This window comes from Cucurbita pepo, chromosome LG19, assembly GCF_002806865.2.
Source record: "Cucurbita pepo subsp. pepo cultivar mu-cu-16 chromosome LG19, ASM280686v2, whole genome shotgun sequence".
NCBI lineage: Eukaryota > Viridiplantae > Streptophyta > Magnoliopsida > Cucurbitales > Cucurbitaceae > Cucurbita > Cucurbita pepo.
In genome coordinates, this window is record NC_036656.1 from 429,761 (window position 1) to 454,610 (window position 24,850).

At 37.4% G+C, this 24,850-nt stretch overlaps 6 protein-coding genes across 6 annotated transcripts; 1 reads left to right on the plus strand and 5 right to left on the minus strand.

Annotated features, from left to right (window-relative positions):
• Window positions 1–1,098: 1,098 nt before the first annotated feature.
• On the plus strand, window positions 1,099–4,854 carry LOC111781631 (leucine-rich repeat receptor-like tyrosine-protein kinase PXC3). The gene is made up of 2 exons (XM_023662319.1): window positions 1,099–4,194; window positions 4,275–4,854. The coding sequence occupies exons 1-2, from the start codon at window positions 1,848–1,850 to the stop codon at window positions 4,598–4,600; spliced, it is 2,673 nt and encodes an 890-aa protein (XP_023518087.1). The 5' UTR covers window positions 1,099–1,847; the 3' UTR covers window positions 4,601–4,854.
• A 736-nt stretch (window positions 4,855–5,590) lies between these two features.
• On the minus strand, window positions 5,591–7,847 carry LOC111781016. The gene is made up of 3 exons (XM_023661411.1): window positions 7,695–7,847; window positions 6,133–6,233; window positions 5,591–6,036 (listed from the first exon to the last, which is right to left on the minus strand). Exons 2-3 carry the CDS (start codon window positions 6,224–6,226, stop codon window positions 5,888–5,890), a joined length of 243 nt encoding a protein of 80 aa, XP_023517179.1. The 5' UTR covers window positions 6,227–6,233; window positions 7,695–7,847; the 3' UTR covers window positions 5,591–5,887.
• A 407-nt stretch (window positions 7,848–8,254) lies between these two features.
• LOC111781135 (40S ribosomal protein S28-1-like) lies at window positions 8,255–8,708 on the minus strand. The gene has a single exon (XM_023661582.1). The coding sequence runs from the start codon at window positions 8,668–8,670 to the stop codon at window positions 8,473–8,475; it is 198 nt and encodes a 65-aa protein (XP_023517350.1). The 5' UTR covers window positions 8,671–8,708; the 3' UTR covers window positions 8,255–8,472.
• A 2,929-nt stretch (window positions 8,709–11,637) lies between these two features.
• Window positions 11,638–14,148, minus strand: LOC111781050 (zinc finger AN1 and C2H2 domain-containing stress-associated protein 11-like). The gene is made up of 2 exons (XM_023661452.1): window positions 13,808–14,148; window positions 11,638–12,805 (listed from the first exon to the last, which is right to left on the minus strand). The coding sequence occupies exons 1-2, from the start codon at window positions 13,904–13,906 to the stop codon at window positions 12,026–12,028; spliced, it is 879 nt and encodes a 292-aa protein (XP_023517220.1). The 5' UTR covers window positions 13,907–14,148; the 3' UTR covers window positions 11,638–12,025.
• A 1,084-nt stretch (window positions 14,149–15,232) lies between these two features.
• On the minus strand, window positions 15,233–16,953 carry LOC111781894 (40S ribosomal protein S2-4-like). The gene is made up of 2 exons (XM_023662626.1): window positions 16,226–16,953; window positions 15,233–15,599 (listed from the first exon to the last, which is right to left on the minus strand). The coding sequence occupies exons 1-2, from the start codon at window positions 16,877–16,879 to the stop codon at window positions 15,438–15,440; spliced, it is 816 nt and encodes a 271-aa protein (XP_023518394.1). The 5' UTR covers window positions 16,880–16,953; the 3' UTR covers window positions 15,233–15,437.
• A 1,185-nt stretch (window positions 16,954–18,138) lies between these two features.
• Window positions 18,139–23,541, minus strand: LOC111781168 (cellulose synthase A catalytic subunit 3 [UDP-forming]-like). Its single transcript, XM_023661622.1, has 14 exons — window positions 23,171–23,541; window positions 22,885–23,080; window positions 22,619–22,785; window positions 22,453–22,522; window positions 22,166–22,367; window positions 21,482–21,748; window positions 21,046–21,391; window positions 20,826–20,963; window positions 20,592–20,717; window positions 20,298–20,510; window positions 19,945–20,209; window positions 19,654–19,856; window positions 19,221–19,571; window positions 18,139–19,107 (listed from the first exon to the last, which is right to left on the minus strand). The coding sequence occupies exons 1-14, from the start codon at window positions 23,192–23,194 to the stop codon at window positions 18,523–18,525; spliced, it is 3,153 nt and encodes a 1,050-aa protein (XP_023517390.1). The 5' UTR covers window positions 23,195–23,541; the 3' UTR covers window positions 18,139–18,522.
• Window positions 23,542–24,850: the final 1,309 nt, after the last annotated feature.

Here is a 24,850-nt window from a genome sequence, read left to right on the forward strand (position 1 = left end):
TAATAATAACGTAACGAAAAGAACAGACGAACATAAAGTTACAAGGGAATGTTGAGGATTGTTCGGAGGGAGTCTCACATTGATTAATTTAGAGAATGATCATGAGTTTATAAGTAAGAAATACATATGCATTAGTACGAGCCCTTTTGGGAAAGCCTAAAGTAAAGTCATGAGAGCTTATACTCAAAGTAGACAATATCATACCAGTCTTGATTAGGGGGAGGTTGCTCGAGGACTCCATAGGCCTTGAGAGTCCTACATTAACTAATTTAGGGAATGATCATAAATTACGCTCGAGACATGACACATTTGGAACGAAGGAAGATTTTTCAAAAGAAAAACGACATCAGAGTCATACGAAACAACTTAAAATCTTGGTTTAAAATGTATTATATTATAAAGTTTTTGAAGAGGTATTGAAAAAAAAAATCCTGATATAACACCAAACTCATCATGATGTTGGAAATGACATCAATGTCTTCTTCATATAAAATAAATTTAATTTAATTTCTTGAATTTTAACCGAGTTAAAAAAACTTACCTTTTTCGTCTTAAAAGTTAAAATTCCGTCTTCATAGATTGAAATAATAAAATATATTACTTGGGTTGAAATTTTTTTCAGTGGTCGGTGACTCGAGCAACTCGAAAAAGTTAACAACTTAATCCAACCTCTATTTTTTAGTTGTGTTGAGCTGAATTGTTGAGTTATTTTTTTAAAAAAATACCACTTATGCACGACACATATTGCATTAATAACTAAAATCTCATAAAACTCAAATATCAAGCATTCACGAGTTACATATGAATCACTAACATGCGTACATGTGTTATAAACGTCAAGTCAAAGGGTACGGTGGGATCCCGTTGTATATAACCCCACCCAAGTTCTACGTTGATGTAAACACTTGTATAAATAGATTTGAGAAAAATTGTGTAGTAAATGATGAAATGTATGCCATAATCATACATTCCCCAAAATTTTGTAAAAAAGATTTGAGAAATTTAATTGGGAAAATGTAAGAGGCAGAAACTGGAAACTGAAGAAATATATTACTAATAAAGCATGTTGTCCCATGAATGATGCATACATTACACACCACCACTCTCTGCCCCCTTCTGCAACACTTACTACTCATACTCCTTTCCCCTTTTTTCCCTTTTCCCTTTCCCTTTTCTTTTATGCTCCTAACCCAAATCAATTCGTCTTTCATTTCTCGTGATACTTTGATCCATCCCTCTCTCTCTTCTTTCTCTCTCAGACCCACAAATCCCTTTCCCACCAAAACCCTTCTAAACTCTGGAATCATAAACCCCTCTTCCTTCTAATCTCATGTTCTTCACTGTTTTTCTTCTTCTTCTTCGTCAATTTCATCTGGGAATAGTGTTTTCTCCATTGCTTCTTCAGGTTTTTCTGTGATGTTTTCTACTTTTTTCCCTTTTTTGTCTGTTGTTTCTTGTTGGTTGATTGTTTGCCCTTTTGGGTTTTAGCTTTTCTTCACTTGTTTTTTGTTGAATCTATGGTTTTGGGGTTTCTTGGCTCTCTTTTTTTATGTTTTCTTGTCTGGAAACTGGAATGTTCTTGGGATTGCTCTGTTTCTTAGATGGGTTTTTGTGGGTTTGAATTCAGTTCTTCCGACTTCCCTCTTTGATGGGTTTTCTTGGAAATTTCCTGTTTCTTGAAATGGGTAATGTGGGAAAGTGGGATTGATTTTTGCTTTGGTTTCTTTTGGTCTATTATGGGGTTTTGCCCTGAAATGTGTTTCTCTTAGAGAAAGGGAAGTTTGAGGAAGATCTGGTCTGGCAGCTTCAATTTCTAAAGGGGTTTTTGTGAATCATTTCAATCTCTTATGGCCTCTTTGTGTTGTTATCTCTTCATTTTTCTTGTTGGGTTTCTTTCAAATTCCCTGTTTCTGGGAGCTGAGCTTGATGATCAAATCATCATGTCCTCCATTAGAGAGGACCTTCAAGTTCTTGGCTGGAGCTCAAACATCTCAGATTACTGTTCTTGGAAAGGTGTTCGTTGTGGTTTGAATCATTCCATGGTTGAATCTCTTGATCTTTCTGGTCACTCTCTTAGAGGTAATCTAACTGTGATTTCTCAGCTCAAGGCTTTGAAATGGCTGGATCTTTCCTTCAATGACTTCCATGGAAAGATTCCGTCGAGTTTTGCTAACTTATTCGAGCTCGAATTCCTCGATTTGTCTTTGAACAAGTTCGATGGCTCGATCCCGCCCGAGCTTGGTGGTTTGAAGAACCTCAAGTCATTGAATCTCTCCAATAATCTTCTGGTGGGAGAGATTCCAGATGAGCTTCAAGGCTTAGAGAATTTGAGGGATTTTCAAGTTTCTAGCAACAGATTGAATGGTTCAATCCCAATGTGGGTTGGGAATTTCACTCATCTTAGAGTTTTTACAGCTTATGAGAATGCATTTGATGGTGTAATCCCTGATAATCTAGGCTTGGTTTCTGAACTTCAAGTGTTGAATCTGCATACTAATAAGCTTGAAGGCCCGATTCCTCGAAGCGTTTTCGCTTCGGGGAAGCTCGAGATTTTGGTTCTAACACAAAACAGATTGAATGGGAATCTTCCTGAAGAGATTGGGAACTGTAAAAGCCTTACTAGCGTTCGAATCGGGAACAACGACCTTGTTGGTGTCGTTCCTCCTGCCATTGGAAATGTTAGTAGCCTTGCTTACTTTGAAGTGAATAACAATCACCTATCGGGCGATATAACATCTCGGATATCGCTGTGCTCTAATCTTACTTTGCTGAATCTAGCCTCGAATGGATTCACCGGGACGATTCCTTCCGAGCTTGGAGAACTGATGAATCTGCAGGAACTTATTCTTTCTGGTAACAATCTGTATGGTGATATTCCAAGATCAATGCTCAAGTGTAAGAATCTCAACAAGCTTGATTTGAGCAACAATAGATTTAATGGTACTATTCCTTCAGATATCTGCAATGTCTCAAGATTGCAATACTTGCTTTTGGAACAGAATTCAATCAAAGGAGAGATACCTAACGAGATCGGAAAATGTACAAAGCTTCTCGACCTCCGACTCGGGAGTAACTACTTAACTGGAAGCATCCCTTCGGAGATCGGTCGGATTAAGAATTTACAGATAGCTTTGAACTTGAGTTTCAACCATCTAAATGGACCAGTGCCTCCTGAGTTGGGGAAGCTTGATAAACTGGTCTCGTTAGATTTGTCGAACAATCATCTCTCGGGCGATATCCCTTCCGAACTCAAGGGCATGTTAAGCTTGATAGAGGTGAATTTTTCGAATAATCTGCTTACTGGTTCGATTCCTTTTTTTGTTCCATTCCAGAAAAGTGCAAATTCTAGTTTTCTAGGGAACGATGGCCTTTGCGGGGCGCCATTAAGCATTTCGTGTAAAAACTCGATCGGGTCATATAATCAAGATTACCATCACAAGGTCTCTTACAAGATCATACTGGCTGTCATCGGTTCCGGGCTGGCAGTCTTCGTATCAGTAACTATAGTTGTTTTACTTTTCGTAATGAAAGAAAAGCAGGAAAAGACAGCTAAATCTTCAGGGACTGCAGATGATGCAACCGTCGACGATCAACCAATTATAATATCAGGAAACGTCTTCGACGATAATCTCCGACAGGAAATCGATCTCGATGCAGTCGTTAAAGCCACGTTGAAGGATTCAAACAAGCTCATCTTTGGCACTTTCAGCACGGTTTACAAGGCGGTTATGCCTTCGGGTATGATCATATCAGTTAAGAGACTAAAATCCATGGATAAGACAATCATTCATCATCAAAGCAAGATGATCAGAGAGCTTGAAAGGCTTGGTAAACTGAGTCATGCTAATCTTTTGCAGCTCATTGGATATGTAATATATGAAGATGTGGCTCTGTTGCTTCATCATTATCTACCCAATGGGACATTGGCTCAGCTGCTTCATGAGTCCACAAAACAACCTGAGTATCAACCCGATTGGCCTACGAGATTTTCGATAGCCATTGGAGCAGCAGAAGGGCTTGCTTTTCTTCATCATGTGGCTATAATTCATCTTGATATTTCATCATCTAATGTTCTTTTAGATGCAAACTTCAAACCTTTGGTTGGAGAGGTTGAGATCTCAAAGCTTCTTGATCCATCAAGAGGAACTGCTAGTATTAGTGCAGTGGCTGGTTCATTTGGCTACATTCCACCAGGTAACTTGCTTGAATCTTTCATTGTGAACTGAAATGCTATAACTGAAATGGAAATTCTAACGGTTTGTTGTTCGGTTTAGAATATGCGTACACGATGCAAGTTACGGCACCTGGAAACGTTTATAGCTACGGTGTTATCTTGCTTGAGATTCTCACTACCAGGCTTCCAGTCGATGAGGAGTTTGGTGAAGGAGTAGACTTGGTGAAGTGGGTGCACGGTGCTTCGTCGAGAGGCGAAACGCCTGAACAGATACTTGATTCCCAGCTGAGCACGGTGTCGTTTGGATGGAGGAAGGAGATGCTTGCAGCTCTCAAGATTGCATTGCTATGCACTGATAGCATTCCGGCCAAAAGGCCAAAAATGAAGGTGGTGGTGGAAATGCTCATGGAGATCAAGCAAAATTGAAGGGCTCCCGACTTCCCCGAACTTACGATGTCGTGCTAGATGCAAACGACGACGTTGGATATGAAGATTGAATTTGAATCCTTCAAGAAAGTAATTGTTTTCAGGTGGAACTGAGTGTCCATACATTATTGTACAGTCTGGTCGTTGTTTTCTGATCATCAACCAACCAGATTTGTATATTACATAATGGTTAACGATGTAATCTTGTTTGAGTTGAATACAGAGTTGTGAGTTGCTCTAATGAGCTTAGGGCTCTTCATGATGTTACAATACCATATAGAAAGACCACAAGATTAAATTCAAAATCTTAATCTATTACAAAAAGCCATTCTTTTTTCAAAGAACTAACAAAGTATGCGTTGAGATCCCACTCATTCCTAATGTGAGATTGCACGTCGGTTGAAAAGAACGAAAGGGTTCGAAAACTTTTCTTTAGCAAATCCATTTTAAACATCTCGAGGGAAAGCTTGAAAGGGAAACCTTAGAAAGGACAATATCTTCTAGCAGTAGATTTAGGCTATTACAAATGGTATCAATGCTAGACACTAGGCAGTGTGCCAACAAAGAGGTTGAGCCTCGAAAGGGGTGGACACAAAGTGATATGCTAGCAAGGAGGTGGACTCTGCTGGGTACAAAGTTGGGGCTGGACTCTGCTGGGCACAAGGTGGTGTGCCAACAAGGACGTCGAGCCCTAAAGGGAGTGAATTGAGGGGTCCCACATCAATTGAAGAAGGGAAAGTGTCAACGAGGACGTTGAACCCTAAATGAGGTGGGTTGTGAGATTCGAGATCAGTTGAAGAGGAGAACGAATCACATTCTTTACAAGGGTGTGAAAATCTCCTCGTAGACTTGAGTGAAAACCCAAATAATTAAAAACCTTGGAGAGAAAACTCAAGCCAGCTCATAGAGAGTTTAAACTATTAACCCAAAAATTACAGCAACAAAGAAATCATAAACAAGCAAACCAGACACCTATGAAGAACTTGGGGATCTCATAAATCAAAGTAAATAAGAAAGATGGTGATTCTTCGTTGTCTGAAGGAGGTGGGAAATTTTCCACTGCATTATTTAAGATTCAACATCATGACATCATCATCATAACAAACCAACGATGCAACTTTTAAAGAGGAAATAAGAATGACTATCAGAACAACAAGAATTGCTTCAAGTTCCCAACTCAAAACATGAAGGCTAGGCAGATTAGAACTGCTTAATGACTAGGCAGTTGTTTCAAACCAGAATGATCCATCCAATCAAAAGTGTAAAGATTCACAACTAAAGTAACATTTAAGCTTCAGGGCGGGTTTTGACGATGAAATTCTGGCGACTGATCGGGTTCATCACCACAGGTGGACCAGCAGTACGAGGCCATGCTTGGAATTTCTTGTCAGTTTCTTCCCACCACTCGCTGTTCGAAACAGTACTTGGGGTTGTTCCTGGAAACAAATTAAATCAACACAACAGAGCAATGGTAGCACATCAAAGAAACTGAAAGCCAAGCAATGGCCGCAGTCCAAAGAAACTATCATTACCTCCAAATATTTTCTTGTCAGAAACAAGGTAATCAGCAATATACGCAATTGCAAATGTTCCGACTAGAGAAGCTGTCACGTACTTCGCTGCCATCGTCTAACTGCAATGGATCGATACGTTCCCAAGTCAAATGAACCATATTATACACAGGATTACATCAAACTGCACCAAACTCCACCAGCTACATCTATCTATGTGAACTTTATTAAGTTAAGTAATGGCCCCAATAGATAACATTTTTGTTTCTAATTTCCTGTTTCTCAATCTCATTTACGAACATTTTTGTTTCTAATTTCCTGTTTCTCGATTTCATATACAAACGGCATGTGTTGTCCATGATAATTATAGAAAAAACCTCCCCATATTACAAGGGAGGTGTGACTCCAGGAAACAAAAGTATTAGACAATTTACACCAAGATATAGTGCGGTAAACAACATCGTTGAAAAGCTTTATACACCTCCGAGAATACTCTTTGATTTCTTTCTTTTCTTAGATTTCAAAAGAAAGTCATAATGAAGTTTTTCATAGCATGACCGTAACCATTTATGTTTAGAAAAAAAGAAACAGAAACATAAACAATATCTGGATGAAAAATAGTATGACTGAAGCTTAATAGTTCCTATGATGATGACAACTTTTACTAATATTTTCAGAAGTTGAGTTCCAAAGTGAATTCCAAAGGGACACCAAATAAGGTAAAAGCACCAAGAAACAGAGAAGCAATACAAACTCCACAGAGGAAACCCACAACACAAACTTGACAAGGAAATGAACTCCCTAATTGCAGAGACTTGTGAGTTTCTGCTTCCATCTACTCTCTCCTCTCTCATCCAAAATTATCAAATCCCAATAAAAACCCTAAAGCCACTCAAAGATTTTTATTCTAAGACATCATTCCAAACCCAACTACCTTCTTAATTCAAATGACATGATACACATACCCAACCAATACTCTTTTTCTTCTCTCTTTTGTGAAAGATTAATATCAGTCTCAACCATCTGTTTTCAATTTAGAAGCACTAAAAAATCTGTGGTTCACCTTCATATCTCTCCTCCCTAATAATCAAAAGGGAAAATCCAGAAAAGATCACAAACAGGAAGAAAGAAGGAACAAAGAATCTGAATAAAAGTTTGCCAATGTAGAAAAATAGCAAACAATACCCGGAAGATTGAGTTGAATCAGAATAAATCCCAACAGCTAAGAATCAAATACATATAGCCTGAGATTGGGGATTACTAAGAACCTCTTAGTAACTTCTCTTTATCTTTAGAATGAAATTGAAGACGGTTGTTTCAGAATCGTGATCAAAGATAGGTGAAAAAAAATCATACAAATAATTTGAAAATAGAACAAGAAAACGTGAATAGATCCACAAAAAGGGGTCTCTTTTCTTCACCTTGCCATACAGAAAATCTAAAGCTCATAACAGAACAAAAATGGATCGAAGAAAATAAAAAACAAACAAACACAAAAAAGAAAATTAGAAGATATAATAAATAAGGAGGAGAAAAGAAAAATCAGATCCGAAAATTCCTCCCGGACTATTCTTCATCAGTACCTGATTTAATGTCGCCTGAAAAGGGACCGACGTCGATGGGAGAAGGGCTGCGGGCGGCGGTGAGGAAGGCGGGAGAGAGAGAGAGGCAAATTGGAAGAGCAGAGAGAAACTTCGCGTGTTAAGAAAGACGCGTGTGAGACTTCGGGATACCCACTCCTGAATTGGTTAGGTTAAAATCGAACCGAACCGGTTCGGTTCGGTCGGTCTGTACATCCATAAATTGTTTTTATTTTATTTTACAAAGTGGGCTGACTTTTGTTTTTCTTAAAGAAAAAAAAAATAACCTTTCAAAAATAAAATATTAAATAAGAAAAAAAACTTTGATAAATTAAATTTAAAATTTAAAATTAAAATAAAATAAATTTAAAATTGAATATATAATTTTATATTTTTAATTTGCACTTTACTTTTAGCTTTAACATAATTCATTGTAAATTTTGTAACTATTTTTCTTAATTTTTAAAATTATGTCATGTTGAATTTTTAAATTACCAAATTTATTGTACCCCCCAAAATTCTTCACGCTCAAAACAAAAAATAATCCCTTTAGGCAGAAAATAGAGATAGAATAATTAAATCATTTGACTTTTCAAATAAATTATCTCATCCAGTTCAAACATTCTACCTTAAAATCTAAGGTTTGAGACAACATGCCAGTAACCAAAAACCAGATTTCTGAAAACATGCGAAAATTGATAGCAAACATCATTCGAGTTGTATTATGATGAGAGGGAAAATCATCGGTAACTGTAACACGAGAACCGGGAACATGGCATCATCAACGCAACCTCCTGGCTTCTCTCTCAGACTCTAGTAGAGTAAGAATGTCACCTTCCCTCACAGGTCCCTTGACATTCCTCATGATGTATCGATTCTGATCGTCGAGAAACTTAACTCTCACTTGTGTCACTTGCCCTCTTGATCCAGTTCTACCCATTACTTTGACCACCAAAGCGTGTTTGATTTGGGATTCCATTTCTTAAATGAATAGAGGTGATGAGATTGGAGAGGAACCTGGAAATTACAGGCATTTCAACGATCAACAAGGAGATATGATGTTTTCAGTTTATAACTTATGTAGCAACTGCCATGGATGAGGTTGAAAAAAAAAAAAAGAATGTGAAGAAAACCCAACAAAAACAGCAAGCCACATATAACTTTCTTAAAAGCTACACCGGAAGGAAACAACAAAGTGTGCATTTGTCCAAACGCATGCCAGAAGGATGGTTCTCAAATGCTTAAATCATAAAATTCAAATCAATTTCAAGAAGTACATTGCCATATAATCAGAGAACAAAATTCATATGCTCTGAGATTGAACTTCAATGGAAAATCATAGATGAAAAATAAGCATCATCGCCCAGTAGTGCCTTAAAATTAATCAGAGATATTCTAGGAGGTGCCCATGACGACTCCTATGAGGGCCATCTTGGGGCACAAATTTCTGAAAGGAGTCAAATTCTCCATATGAATGAGGAACGATGTTCTTGGAAAGTGAAATAGACCTCAATATCCCTTTACCCAACTGGTGTACATTTTGTATAGATAAATGGTTAAATGAAATCAAAGTGTTGAGAGAAACCTTCTCAAATTCTTAGTTCTAAAGGTACGTAACTTTTATTCGAAGAGAAACAAAGATTTAATGGCAGAATGTAGAATGCCTAAAAGGCAATTCTGAACGATATTTATTATCGCTTTCTATAAATTTCATTTAGAGTCATTTAAGAAGATCCTATTATCTCTAGGGCTTCATGACATCCCCTCTCAATCATAATTCTCATGATTTCAATGAATAATATTGTTTTTTCATATATTATATCAAAGTTCATCAAATTTCTAGTCTACAATATTGAAACTTGAGATTTCTTCTTCATTCTATTAACAGTCTAACAATGTCTTAAAATCAACCTGATGCATGCAAAAACCTAATCTAGTAACTTTCCAAACTCTTTCCTGAGATTTCTAAGGAAGTTTCACCGAGACCTTGGCTTCGCTTCGCTCTTTTCTTCAATAATTTCATACAAATTTAACCCCAAACTGCACATATTCACGTTGACATGCACGATAAAAGCCTAATATAGTCATGCCCCAATGTCTCTCTCGCTCATAACCAGCAACAACATACAATCTACAAGTTCATGAATGATTCAATACTAAGAATCTCCGAGTCAAATTCTAACATAGGATAACGACAACGATCTTTCAGTACCAAAGAAAGAACGAATCCAACATCCAGAAAACGAGAATCAACAGTCAACATTTAAAACAACAACAAACTAAGCAACCATACATTAAATGGAAACTCATAATGATAACGAATCACAAAAGGAGAAGGAAAAACATAAAAAGCCAAGTTCTTCTCCTTCTTCTTCTTCTTTTACCCCATATAATTGAAAAACAGAACAGATTGAAACGAAAAGACAGAGATATTAAGAAAACAAACCGGCGGCGAAGGATTTTGCAGAGTTCGGATTCGAAATCTCACGGGCAGAGTTTATGAAGCGGCGGACAAATCTGTGGTTTTTCGCTTATTTGAGGTTTTTCTGTTTATACAAAGGATTCGGATTTCAGTAGTGAGGCCCAAATTTCGGCCCATTTCACATGGCCCAACTTATGACATGGGTTAGGGCTTCGATGAATACAACCGTAATCTTTTGCCTAATTTAAATAAAATATTATAAAAATCGTTCCATTTTTGTAAAAAATTTAATACATATCTAAATTTTTATTTATTTTTTTATTTAATAGTTATTTAACTTAAAAATTGTATAATAAATCATTAATTTATTTCAATTTTTAAATTTTTGGATGATAAATTTTTGTCAATCACAAATTTTCATATCATATTATTAATTTTTGGACGAACTACGATTAAGAAAAATAAGATTTAAATCGAAAAACTTCAAGATTCTTATAGGATCATAAGATTTTATGACGCCCTTAAAGATGAAAGATTACTACAAACCAAAAATATTTTGAGAATAGAAGGCTCCATGAAGACATGAAAACTTCGAAGACCGAAATTTCGTTGAAAGATTTTTAAAAATACTACGTAAATAACTTGAAGACATTTGGAGCGTACAAAGTTCAAGACTTTGATAGTTTTTCAAGAAGATTAACAAATCAAGAACCGATCTAAGAAGACCAACAAGCTTAACATGATAATGGAAGTGGGCTTACCATTGGAACGTGCAAGTTGGATGAAATTGTTGTGTTGTATGATCATTACGTCTTATTCGGCTGGATGATAATGTAGGTTAACCTCGTAGAAAATGTATGACAAGATAACTTGTTATGCATTATCATATGAAATCAGGTTTTTTTTTTATGGGAAACCTCATGCATGTTGTATGTACATTGACCGATTATTTTTCCTCATATGTTTGTATTGACGCATATCTATAACAATGATTTTAGGTCCTATTTGTTTTTGTGGTTAGACTAATCGAGAGTACGTAAGCCTATATATAGGTCTTCGATCTACAAAAACAAGATATTCACATAGTCGGTCTACATGTATGTTCACGAGTCATATGTAGAAAAGTACTATGAATCCAAGCCCACCCGAAAATAAAAATTTAAACTGACATGATTTTAGGTCTCATAAAATACGAAACCATAGTTATGTGTTTGCATTTTCGACTCCAACCTGGGTTCACTTACTAAGGATTTTTAAATACTCATCCTTTTTATTATTAACTATTTTCCAAGTAAAAGCAAAAGATCCAAGTACGAATAGAGATGTCTAGCTTTGCAAGGACCTACCCCAAACAGGATATGGTTTCTCCGTTTAGACGAGGAATAGGAGAGGGGGGTTGAAGAACGTTCCCCGTTAGATAAATGGAGTCAAGGATGAGATTATATTCTCCCGTCTCCGTCCACATACATGCATAGATACACACATAGAGAAACCCAGAAAAATGAGGAACTGAAACTTAAAGAGTTCAGAGAAATTCAGTCAAAACTCCATTGATACAGCAGGAAAATACAACATGATTTGTACAAATCAACCAAATGATTGCATAAATGGAGACTCCAAAACACTTGCAAAACGAAACAAAGAAGATAACTAATGACCAAAGAAGATAAATGGGTAGTCTTCCAGCAGGAAACAGGCAATGAATTCAATAACTCAAGTATTCTACAAATGGGAACTTCTCAGATTTCTTCATCCCAAAATAAATCAAGTTTACAGAGGGCAGACACAATGATCTATTCGTTCACGAGATGGTTTGTTTAAACAATTAAACTCGAGAGTGAACGGGCGTTCGTACCTCGTGATGTGTAGCTGACTCAACTGGCAAGATTTCCTGCATTCATATGTATGCTGCTCAAGCTCTTGAAGTACCACCATGCTCCCTCTCGATATGCTCCACGAGCGCAACAGGATCAACAAATCCTCTACTACACTTCGGACAAGCATCGATTACTACCTTCTTCGCCCCAGGTCGATTGCCACCCTTTTCGTGGACTTTTTCGACATGGTCTATTAACGATGAAACTGACGAAAACTTAGCACCACATTGTGGACATTGCTCGACTTGTCCATTTGCACTTCCGTTGCTGCTGCTGCTGCTGCTTTTTGTTTTCCAAGCGTGATTGATTTCATTCGACAACTTCGTCATGCTCGCCTCGGCTGAGGCTTTAACAGATGAGGCTGCATTAAAGAGGGATGTAGTCCAACTAGAGGAAGATGTTGTGGGGGGCAATGCTTTCTTAGGGCCTTTCTCTTCTTTTCTACCTCGACTTAGAAGACCAACAAATGGAAAACCAGCTGGTTCTGGTTTTTTCGGTCCCGAACACTTATGGTCGGGTCCAAAACGGTGCTTCAAACAATGGTCTACCAAGCAATCCCGGCACTTGATCGTGTTTGAAAACGTTAACAACTCCCTGCAGCCAGGTACTGGGCACTTTTTCTTCTTTGTGACTTTATCATAATTTGAAGGATCACATTCAGTGTTTACGTGAATCTCCCACGTAATGTTCGGGTCTTGATCGGGAATGAGACGAACTCCTTTGGCACAGAGCGGACAAATGACAACAGTAACATCACGCCTATCAGTTTTTGGACAACTATGCCTATTGTAGCTACGATGCTCCAAACAGAAGACCTGTAAAAAGGCTTTATGATCAATAACTAACACAAACCAGACCATAAGTGTTCAGTTCTCTCACAGAGGGTTTCTTTTGTTACGAACACATGGAATTCAGGGTTCATTTTGTTGAGCATTGTTGGGAGGGAGTCCACGTTAGCTAATTTAGGGAACGATCATAGGTTTATAAGTAAGGAATACATCTTTGTTGGTATGAGGCCCCTTGGGAAGCTCAAAGTAAAGTTACGAGAGATTATGCTCAAAGTGGACAATGTCACACCATTGCGAAGATCCGTGATTCCTAACATGGTATTAGAGTCCTGCCCTTAACTTAGATATGTCAATAGAATCCTCAAATGTCAAACAAAGAAGTTGTGAGCTACACTCAAACGTGACTGAAGTGTGGAACAAAGGATGTACTTTGTTCGAGGGCTCCAGAGAAAGGAGTCAAGCCTCGATTAAGGGGATGGAGGTTGTTCGAGGACTCCATAGGCCATAGGGAAGGCGGGAGGATTGTTGGGAGGGAGTTCCACATTAGCCTAATTTAGGGATTGATGAATACATCTCTACTCGTTGGGAAGCCTAAAGTAAAGCCATGAGAGCTTATGCTCAAAGTAAAGCCATGAGAGCTTATGCTCAAAGTGGATAATATCATACCATTGTGGAGATCCGTGATTCTATCACATTTGCAACAATCAAACCATATCATTAGAAACTAAGATTAGGCTTGAAAATGAAACCCGAGGAGAACCAGAGAAACATAAAAACTGTGAAGAATGAAACCCTAGGAGAACCAGAGAAGCATAAAAACTTCCATTCTTCACACAGCTAAAATTTTGTATATCATAGAGCCGACCATTTGTTCATCAAACCAAGTCAAAGCAAACATAAATTTCCAATAACAAGAGAAACCAGCCTAAGATCCAATTCAAACAAATCACTAACACAGAATCAAAATTACACAGTGATCGAACATAGATTCAAATCAAATATCTAGAAAGAGACAGAAAGATGGAGAACCTGGTGACAACAATCGCAAGTAAAGGGCAAGAAATCGATCTGCTTACAATCTTCAAAGCTGCAATGCTTTCCAAGATTAGGGAATTCCGGAGTTCCCATACCCAAACCAAAACCGAAGCAGATTTTGGATACGAGATTGTGAAATTAGAGGCTGAAAAACAAGATTATAAACAGAAGAAGGAGAAGAAGATGCCTGAAACTGGGAATCGGAAATGAAATTGAAATGGGTCTGAAGGCGAAAACGAAAAGCTTCAGAGGAATAGTCTTAGAAAAGTCCACTGGGGATTAATTTGACCCTTTCCCCCAATTTCGGGTTCGGATTTCAGAAATTGAGTGTATAATCAGGAGGAGCCCCACTTTTTTCTTATTGGGTGAACAAAAATCTCCCCCAACTTTTATCCAACACTTTCCCTTCAATTCAGAGTTACTTTATTTACTTAATTGGATGGATTTGGATATTATTCTTTAAAACTTCCCTCCTTCCCTCCATCAGAGTTCATTCTCGAGTTGGGTTAGGAGTGATCTTTAGCTAATTATCAACTTGTTTAGTTGACTTGTTTATCAACATGTTTTTTTCTCTATAACATAATCCCTTTCCATTGCTTTTCCATTGCTTTCTCAGATTTTGAATTCCTCTCCGACCACGTAATGAGTTTACTGCACGAGGTCTCCACCGAGGAAAAACATGATACTAGCAAAAAGAAGATGCCCAACTTTCCAATTTTTTTTTTTTTTAGTATACATTAAACTATTGGACATTCAGCAATGGCTTCTTAAGTTACGAACTGATTAGGTGAATGATGTCATAAATAATGTTAGTACCTCTTTCAATCTATATGCATCAATTTCCATCCAATCTAATAAATTTGAAGAATAGAAGAATTACGCCTCAACCCCATGGTCCTCAACTAGAGAGAATATTCCTCATATTTAAAACATATATATTTTATTTAAATCATATTTAAATGAAAATATTACATTATTTAATGAATATGAACCATATCAAATCTAATAATATATATTTTCTTCTCACGTATTAATTTAAGAATGAATGTTGAAAAGAAAATTTATATTTCTCATAGGAGAATCATATACTTTAGCATAAGCTTGGGTAGCAAAAGCATGGATGGGATATTATTCTTTTGAGTAATCTCATAATGAGATATCACCCTCCACTCCAGGGATGTTAAAAAAATGAATATGTTCAGATCTTCATATTTAAGAAGAAATTTTACATCATCATCCTTAAATACATACATAGGAATTCATGCTTCAACACTATAGTATGAAAGATTGAAACGAAACATTAAGGGTATTAAAACATTTTGATGATAAGATTATTTCACTTCATATTAGCTTGCTTGGAGCATATATGAATAGAATATATAAAATAAAATAAAACTCATTTTGGTGTTATGTTCTTGTAAGAAAAATTAGTGCATTAATCAAAATCAAGCTTTATGCCATAGGATTCAGAAACAAAAACAAAAACAAAGTCAAGTAGCATTAGGAAATAAATAACACACTATCCTTGAAAGTAAATGAACTCAACTGAAGAGCATATACTATAAGAGTTCCTAACAAAAACATTCTTCTTTTCTCGAAACCATACCAAATCTATGCGCCCCCCTTAAGCATTAACCCTCTCGGCATCATCCAACAACAATGCCTTCACAGTAGGTTTAGCCAACAGATCCGTGTGCTCTTGGAATGGAGATTTTGTGAAGCGAGTCTCCTTCCAGAACTCGGGTGTCAGGAAACCATAGGTTTTCAATAGGCAATCAAAGGTAGCCTGCCAAAATGGAAGCATTAGTATAGAAAGAAGAAATGAACTCAAAAACTTACAACAAACATCAGAAAATGGCCATACAATTAAAGAATTTGTTCAATTAACTAAAACCCAGTTTAGAACAGAAATCTTCCACCTTCACGCACAGTATATATGCACAAATTCACGAGAAATTCAATCCAAGTAATCTAATCACAAGAAATATTTGAAGTTTTCTAGCATGACAAACAAAGAAGAGATTAAAAAGTTGGAAAATTAAGCCCGCACATGAATCCAAACCAATTACTCGATATTACTCGGGCGTTTAAAAATATCACTCCACACTGTAATTTTATCAAGTCAATCCAGAATTCGGATAATCTATACTTTCAACAATCATATAAGTGGCATATTTAAAACCAAAACATAGTTAATTCCACTTCATTATCATAAATGTTATGCAAACGATTGGAGAACAACCCAGATCACTAATATATCCATAATCAACCAGAATAAACTACTTAATAGATGTATAATTTCACGAAGCAGCAGAATGAAGACATACAAGCTACTATAATGGACACCTTAAATTCCAGCCATATAGACATAACAGAACGGATGATATAGACATTGCATCAAAGATAATATACCTTCACAAAGTTTCCAAGTGTCTTAGTTGATCCCCTGGAAGAAGTGAAAACATCATCAATTCCAGCGAATTGAAGCACCTTCTTGGGAACCCTAGCCGCGACGATACCAGCACCACGAGGAGCAGGAACCATACGGACTGTAACAGAGCCACACTTTCCAGTAACCTTGCAAGGCACAGTATGAGGCTTACCGATCTTGTTACCCCAGTAACCCCTCCTCACAGGGATCACCGACAACTTGGCCAATATAATCGAACCACGAATAGCAGTAGCAACCTCCTTGCTGCACTTCACTCCCAATCCAACATGACCATTGCCGTCACCGACGACAACGAAGGCCTTAAAACGGGTCCTCTGTCCAGCCCGGGTCTGTTTCTGCACCGGCATGATCTTCATAACCTCATCCTTGAGGCTAGGTCCAATGAGAGTATCAACGATTTGGTGCTCCTTGATTGGGAGAGAGTGGAGGTAAATCTGTTCAAGTGACTGAATCTTACCTTCCTTAACGAGCCGGCCAAGCTTGGTGACTGGAACCCACTTCTCCTCTTCGTCACGGCGGCCAGCACGACGACGGCCACGGCCACGGTCGCCACCACGACCTCTGCCGCCAAATCCTCTGCCGAAGCCGCCGCGGTCTCCTCCTCTTTCAGCCATGATTAAGATTCAAAAATGCGGCTCGAGAGAACTAAGGAAAGATTGAAGCTTGAAAGAGAGTGGGAGAAACAACCCTAAAGAAGGAATTTATATATGGAGTTATTGGGAGCTAGGGTTTTGATGGGTCTGCATTTGGGGGTGTTTGGATACAGGTTTAGAATGAACTGGACCAAATCTATCTCAGGCCCAGCTTGATAATCCGATCCAGTTGGATTAGGCCCAACTAAATTGTGTGTTTTTCTTTAAAATATATATATATATATATATTTTACCTATAAAAATTAAGAAAATTATTAGATATTTTAAAATTTTTATTGGATACCAAATTTTAAGTTAAAAAGATATATCAAATATAAAAATTAAGATATTAAACTTGAAAGTATATTACTTCAATTAAAATCACCATCAATTCAAATTAATTGGGTTGGTTCATTGGTAATATATGCTTAACCTAATCATTTTCAATTTACTCGATATATTTTAAAACACAAGTTTATATGAACTAAAACACATCGTCTACCGTTTAAACAAAACCTATTGTGTAATAATTTGAATTCAGGCAATCATAACCAACTATGTTCAGTAACGTTTTTTCACTATATAATGCTGGTTTTAGAATAATTAGATAGTTGTTACTCTATAGATGAATTCTAAGATCGATTTCTCGTATACTTCAAATGTCATAGGTGGAATTAAACTCCGTTAAGTTTGACTTAAGTTTTGGTTAACTCATGGAAGTAGAGAAAAGTCGGATCAAGATTTTAAAGGTAAGTTAACTTCTTATATATGTTATACAAGACACCATGAACTACATATGTTTATAAAGCATTGAAGCATGGTGAAAAACCCATGATTATGAACACAACTCTTGTAAAAAGGTAAAGCCATGATTATGAATGTGGGACCTCGTGCATATTGTATGTTCATGTGATCATGGTTTATTTCTCTAGTTATGTATTGTATGGACGCACCAAGGAGGCACGTTATAACGAGCTTGTTTAATGGGTCCATGTGCATGTGCATGTGCATGAATCATGTGTAGATAAGTATTATGCATCAAACCTTACACGAATATGAAGTAGATCTCAAGAATAGTTATGACTTTAGATCCCACGTTCATAATATAAGTTGTATGTGATTGTCTTACCCGACCTAAGTGATTAAGCAACCAAATTCAAACTCTCTCGACTTGAACTTTCGAGCTTTTTCTTACACTTTCTTTAACATTTCTTTCGAAATCAAGATTGCAAAAATGGATATGAAGTGAAGAAGCCTTAAATAAAGAACCAACATCATAGTTTATACTCAATACATGAGAAGAAAAAATAATAAGCATCATGTGTCTATCAGTTTTTATTTGTACATACAAGAAGGAACACTGAGTGGGAGGGGGGAAAAAATTTGAAGATCATCATCAACTTCTGCAATGAATCTCTTCCATAACTTCAAACTCAGAAACACAGCACCAAATAAATTAATTTAAATTCTGTTGTGGATAGATAAAAGCTAGATTTGTACCTTTATGAGCCTTGAGATTCCAGTTCAGGGGATGAAAACAGAAGAGAAGCCGCATGATCTGGATCAAGTTTTTGTTTGAGACTACTGTTGTTCTATCTTCATTCATATGTATAAATGTATTCCCTTTAGCAGTTGATTCCACACTGTTCGACGTCGGGGCCAGTTACTCGGGTTGTGAAGGGATCAATCCGAACCCATAAAAGGGAGAAGATTGAGGCAAGGAGGATGGACCATACAACCACGATCGTTGGAGTTCGGTTCTGGCGACCCATCAGACCCTTGAGGAAGGGATACAGATGGATAATCACCCAGAAAGCGAAGAACAGCTTGCCGAAAAGGGGACCCCAAGATTGATAGCCACTGTTAATGGCGTAAGAAATTCCAGCAACAACTCCAACTATGTTGATAATGAGGAGAGTAGTTGGGGGAATGAGAAGAGTGGTCCATTTGAACATGTAGAGCTCAGCAAAATCTCCATCTTCGTCGGATGCTTTCGAAGTAACCGTGAAGTTCGTATCAATTCCAGCAAGAACTTTAAGCAGACCTTGGAACACGGCAAACAAATGGGCCGACACACCTCCGATAACCCAAAACTGCTCGTTTCTCCACCATTCATCGATTCCGACGCCACTCCATCTCATTTCCAGAATACCAGTGGCAAAGATAGAAAGAAAGAGAGAAATGAACCAAATACTGGCAAGATTACTAATCTGTAATGAAACAACACGAACAATATATGATTCAGTGATACCCGAGCGAAAGAAATCAAGACGATAATATGTTTGTAGCATGATTTTGTTAAACTAAATGTAATCATTTTTACCTGAGGAATGATGAACTTTCCGGTGAGCAGACATATTGCAGGCAAGGTACAATAGGCAAGGAGAGGAATGGATGTAATTGGGTAAATGGTGGTGTTAACATAAGCAAATCTCTCGAGCCATTTCAGGCGTCCACTATAACCGTACCACATCGGGCAATGCCGACTGAAAAGAATTTCAACCGAACCTAACGCCCATCGAAGCACTTGGTTTAGACGATCGGAAAGATTAATAGGAGCAGAACCTTTAAATGCAGGACGGTCAGGTATGCAATAGATCGATCTCCAACCACGGGCGTGCATCTTGAACCCTGTCAAAATATCTTCTGTGACAGAACCATAGATCCATCCAATCTGCATCATGAAATGTTAAACATCTCTTAGTAACTGAAAATTCTTATGCTTAAGTTTGCCTTAGAGAGAGATAGATTCATACTTCACTTCCCCAGTCTGTTTTATCCTCGTATCCGCAACTGATGACGTGAATTGCTTCCTTAAGAAGAGATTCCGGGGTGGCAGACTGCGGCACGCCACCGTTCTCCATCAGTGTGGAAGCAACAAATACAGCTGATTGACCAAACCTCTTCTCCAGGCTCATTTGTGACATTAGTAGCGACTTCTCATCGTCAAATCCAGCACCTGCATCGAATGACGTATGAAAATTAACACCCCATTTCAAGATACTGCTAAAGCATATAAATGAACAACATATAGATGAAAACTTTACCTTCGACACCTTCCTCGATATCCTCGAGGTTGAATATTGGCACAGTCGGATCAACGTTTTTATTTGATTGCTTTTTATCAGAATCCTTCCTTTTTGATTTAGAACTTTTCTTTTTTGATTTCCCAAAGCAACTGGAGAAGACCCCGGGTTTTTTGTGCTTAGGCTTGAGGGGGGGTTCATAGCCGTACAATGCAGTTCGATTGAAGACACATCCCGTTCCCACATAAACCGGACCTTGGATGCCATCCAAGCCTCGAAGATTGATCTATAAACCATATAATTTTCGGAAAATTAAAAAGAGGAGACCAGAAAGGACACAAGGAAATGAAAGCTTACAATGCCACTGAACTTACATCAAAGAAAACAGTGTTACGATTGGCGTATCGATCGTTTCTATCAATCCCATCAAACCTCTGAGGAAACTGAACGTAGCACACTGATTTTCCAAGATTAGGATCCATCATAAAGCACATAGCTTCCCGTAACGCTTTACTGTTGTTTATGTAGTGATCACAATCAAGATTTAACAAGAAAGGCCCATTGGTAAGAACAGCAGAAACACGAACCTGCATAGAGGCGTTCAATCGTTCAAAGAAATATAAAAAAGTCTAAAGAACTTGAGAAATTTTCTAAGACCATCTACTCACAAGTGCATTCATAGCACCAGCCTTTTTGTGATGTTGGAAACCAGGACGCTTCTCACGAGAAACATAAACTAAACGAGGAAGCTCATTACCCTCAGTATCAAGTCCTCCACTGTGCCCTAAGAAAACCTGCAAATTTATAAAGAAAGCAAAATGAGGCAACAAAATCGAGCACGACAATGAAGAACAACGAGCATTGAGACAAGCAGTTTTATTTCAAAATCCTGATGTACAGACCTGAATCATTCCTGGATGATCTCTAGTGTTGTTTCCAGGCCATGGTGTACCATCTTGCATGACCCACCCTTCATCAGGAACTTTCTGTGCCTTAGCAACAAGTCCATTGACACGAATTTTAAACTCCTCATATTCTCTCTGCAATACAAAAGCACAGTCAAATATGGAGATGATAAAGGAATTATAAAGAAAACGACGAGTAATAATGCGGAGCTATCACCTTCATTGCTCGCCGCTCCTTCACAAACGATGGGTGAACCTTGTCCTTTAAGTAATCGATCTTCTGAGCAAAATACCACTCTGGTGCTCGTGGCTCAATGCTGTATTTCTTGCAGAAAGGAACCCATTTTCTTGCAAACTCTGACGTTTCAGACAATGCTTCAAATGTTAACATAGCAGCTCCATCATCTGATACATAGCAAGAAACTTTATCGACTGGATAGTCCACAGCGAGAATTGATAGGACCGTATTAGCTGTGACAAGGGGAGGCTCTTTCAGAGGGTCGACAGTACTGACAAATATGTCAACAGCAGCCAACTGGGATGGCTCTCCTTCACGATCATATCTGCAAACCGTAAATATTCGAAATTAAAAATTTTACGGTAAGACAAACTTCTAAGATGAAAATTGCTCATAATGAAAGCTAAAACGCTACCGTAGAGCAAGTCGATCAAGATATGTCTCGCGATTGACTGGAAGCCATTTGGGGAACTGATCCAAAATCCAAGATACAGCAAACCATATTTCACAAATCACTGATATTAACCACAGAGCAAAGGCATTCGGAACTGGATTTGTAATCCGGTAGTGCAAGAAGATGCAAAGAATTACAAGTCGCAGAACTATGACCATCCTATAAGGGTTAATCCTAGAGGACGGAATAGAAACCTTCCTCGAAAGAGGCTGACGGGCTTCATCGTTTCTGCAATGCCAACAAATGAGAAAAGCGGTTAGAAAGAAAGACGACCGTATCATTTAAAGGTTGATTAGGTGAATTCCAATGACTTTGGCTAGAGGCTACTGATCAAGAAATTTTCACTTTGTGTAATATAAAATTTAGACAAGTAGCAAAAGGCATGTCTTCTGTTTATTTAGAAAATCACTCAAATTAACAGAGATTACTGCTACCTTAGTCGAAAACAGAACGTCCATTCGCTATGTTGAAACTTTGAGATACATAGAACGTAAACAGGAACTTTCATGAAAGCAATATGACAGTTTAAAACATGGTTTTTCTGGTTTAGTTCACAAAATCATTTTGTTCTACAAAGTTCTTGACAATAGATAAGTTATGAAATGGCTAAAATATATTCAACACGAGACTAAGTGAAGCACTTACAGTAAAGAATCATCGATCATGACATCAGTGCTGGCATCGAAATCTGCACCACCCCGACCTTCAGAAGGTGCATGACTAACACTCATTGGCGGCACACTCTTGTCCTGCTTCACCTTCCAACTATCAATTCTCTCTTTCCAAGCCACATTGCCAAACCTAGCCGATCCCGAATCTCTCGATTGATCCATGATTCTATAGTTAGCTGCCAAATATCATAAAAACATTTCAACATAAAATCGCTTAACCCCTTAATTCTATCACACGAGACACTGAATGTATGAACTTACCCCTGCTCCCACTTTCAGGAGACGCCATGGAGAGCCGCTCGGGAGATGCAGCTGATAGTTCTCCAGAAACCTTATTAAACACCATTAAAACCGCCCAATTCAGCTCCAAGTTCATAAAAAACAAACAAAATTGAATCAAACAAAATAAGCTTCTAGATCCACTTACAGATCGTCCAGTGGTAAGCAAAGGAATATGATTAAAGGATCCCTCCTTATCATAGTTGGTATCCCAGCTAAGAGTGCGCTCAGGTAACTTATGGTGCCTTTCTTGAGCCCCTGTCACTCCAGTACCATCCCCATCTTCCACTGCTTCTCCATTAACCGGAGGACTTCCTAAACGCCAAGATTAAACCGATCTCATTACCATCGATGTATATTGTTCAAGAACTACACAAATCTAACTAAAAATAGTTAATAGAATCGAATCAAAACCTTTATGCCACTTGTATTTGGTCTTGCACTGAGGGCAAGACTGATTCCCATCTTTTCTCTCGTACTCGTAACAAGGACGGCAAACCGGAAATGCACAAACATCACACGCAACAAACGGCTCGCCATCGGCCGTGGTGCCGACGGAATCGCTACAGATCTGACAAACCTGACCACTCCCAATCTGTTTCGACGATTTCTAAAGACCGAAACGAAAACCAAATCACAAACACCGCTGGAAACAGAACGGATTTAACAAATCTACAAGATGAGAAAACAATGTAATTACCCCTGAATTAGCGTCGACCTCCATGGCAGCTGGTCCACTCGAAGATCCTGCTCGATCTTAAGTAAAACAAGCAGAAGTGAAAGGAACAACTCTCGTTTACTCCATGGAAACTAAGATCTTGAGTTGTGAGAGAGCAAAGTGAAATGGTGAGATGTGTGAAGAAGAAAGCGATGGAAGAAGAAGATGGAAGGGAATTTAAGGGGCAGAGATTTCAGGAAAAGCCACCGACAACACGGATCCAATCCATGCTTCGTCTTCTTGGTGAATTTTTCTTTCCTTCTTTTACTTTTTTCCACTGAAATTTTCTCTCCATCTGAATCTCTGATTTCGATTGGAGCTTTTACACTTTTACACTCTTCGCTCCAAGATGAACTTCAAAATTAATTATTATTTTTTATTTTTTTGGATAAATTATACTAAAATTTAAATGTTTTTTTTTTTTTTGAAGTATATTTGGATTTTTTTCGTAGATTTTTATAAAATATATATATAATTTTTTTTTCTCTATTTTTTTAAATATTTTTTAATTTTTTTTTAAGTTTTTCTTAATTATCATATCTTCGCCATTATTAATATTTGGATAGTTTGAATCACCAACTAAACCTAATTGAAAAGAGTTGTGAAACATGTTCGGGTTGTTCGGGTCACCAATGGGTAGAGATAATTTTTTTTAACGGTGCTGCCACGTGGCATGAAATTTTTTTTGACAATGTAAACGATGACGTGGAAGAACATGAATGGTTGCTTTGTAGCAGAGTTCAGAAAAATGGACAAGAACCTATAAAGAGCTGTGACCGACACGACATGAACATCAAAAATCAACAACGCGGTTGCGAAGATTAAATTAGGTACTCGCGTTTCTGAACGCCCGATCGTTCGTTTTGTCAAAATTACGTAAATGCCACTGGCATTGTAATCGTGAGGCGGCGCGCGTGGGAACCACTTCGTGAGTTGGGATGTGGAGATTGATTGGTGGTTTTTGGTCACCAACTGGAGAGAGAAATTTGGAAAAAGAAAGGGAAATCTTAAAAAAATATAAAAATAAAAAGACAAAATAGCATGTGAATAATTTGATATTTGTCAGTTAGTGTCGGTCATGAGTTGGAAATAGCTATTACAAATATATATATTTATATATCATTATTCAAATTCAAAATTTATTTAGTTGTTGGTAATTGCTCAATTATTATTGAATTATATACTTTTTTATGGAATTAGATATTTTCAATTTTACTATTTATAACCTTCCAATATTTATGACATTCATTTTAATTACTATTAGTAATTTAATATATATATATATATATATATATATATATATATATATATAATTCGTTAATTGAAATGCGACCATCGGTTTTCTCCTTTTAATTCATTATGGCAAAATTATCAATTGTAGAAGTCGAACAATTTGATTGAAGTGATAATAAATTTTACGGCTAAAACATTGAAGGTGAGAATATTATCTCGACGACTCGCAGTTTCTACTAAAATATTTTCCTCTTATGTCTCCTTTTCCTCGAGATAAAGAAAAGTTTTCTAACTTACCTTTCATAATTTGCACCATTTCTATTATCATAGTTTCTTGCACCTCCATGTCCATCAGGTCCTTCACGAAAGCCACCAATTAGTTAGTCTAGTTGACCAACTTTACCTTTCATAAAAACTACTATAAACGTT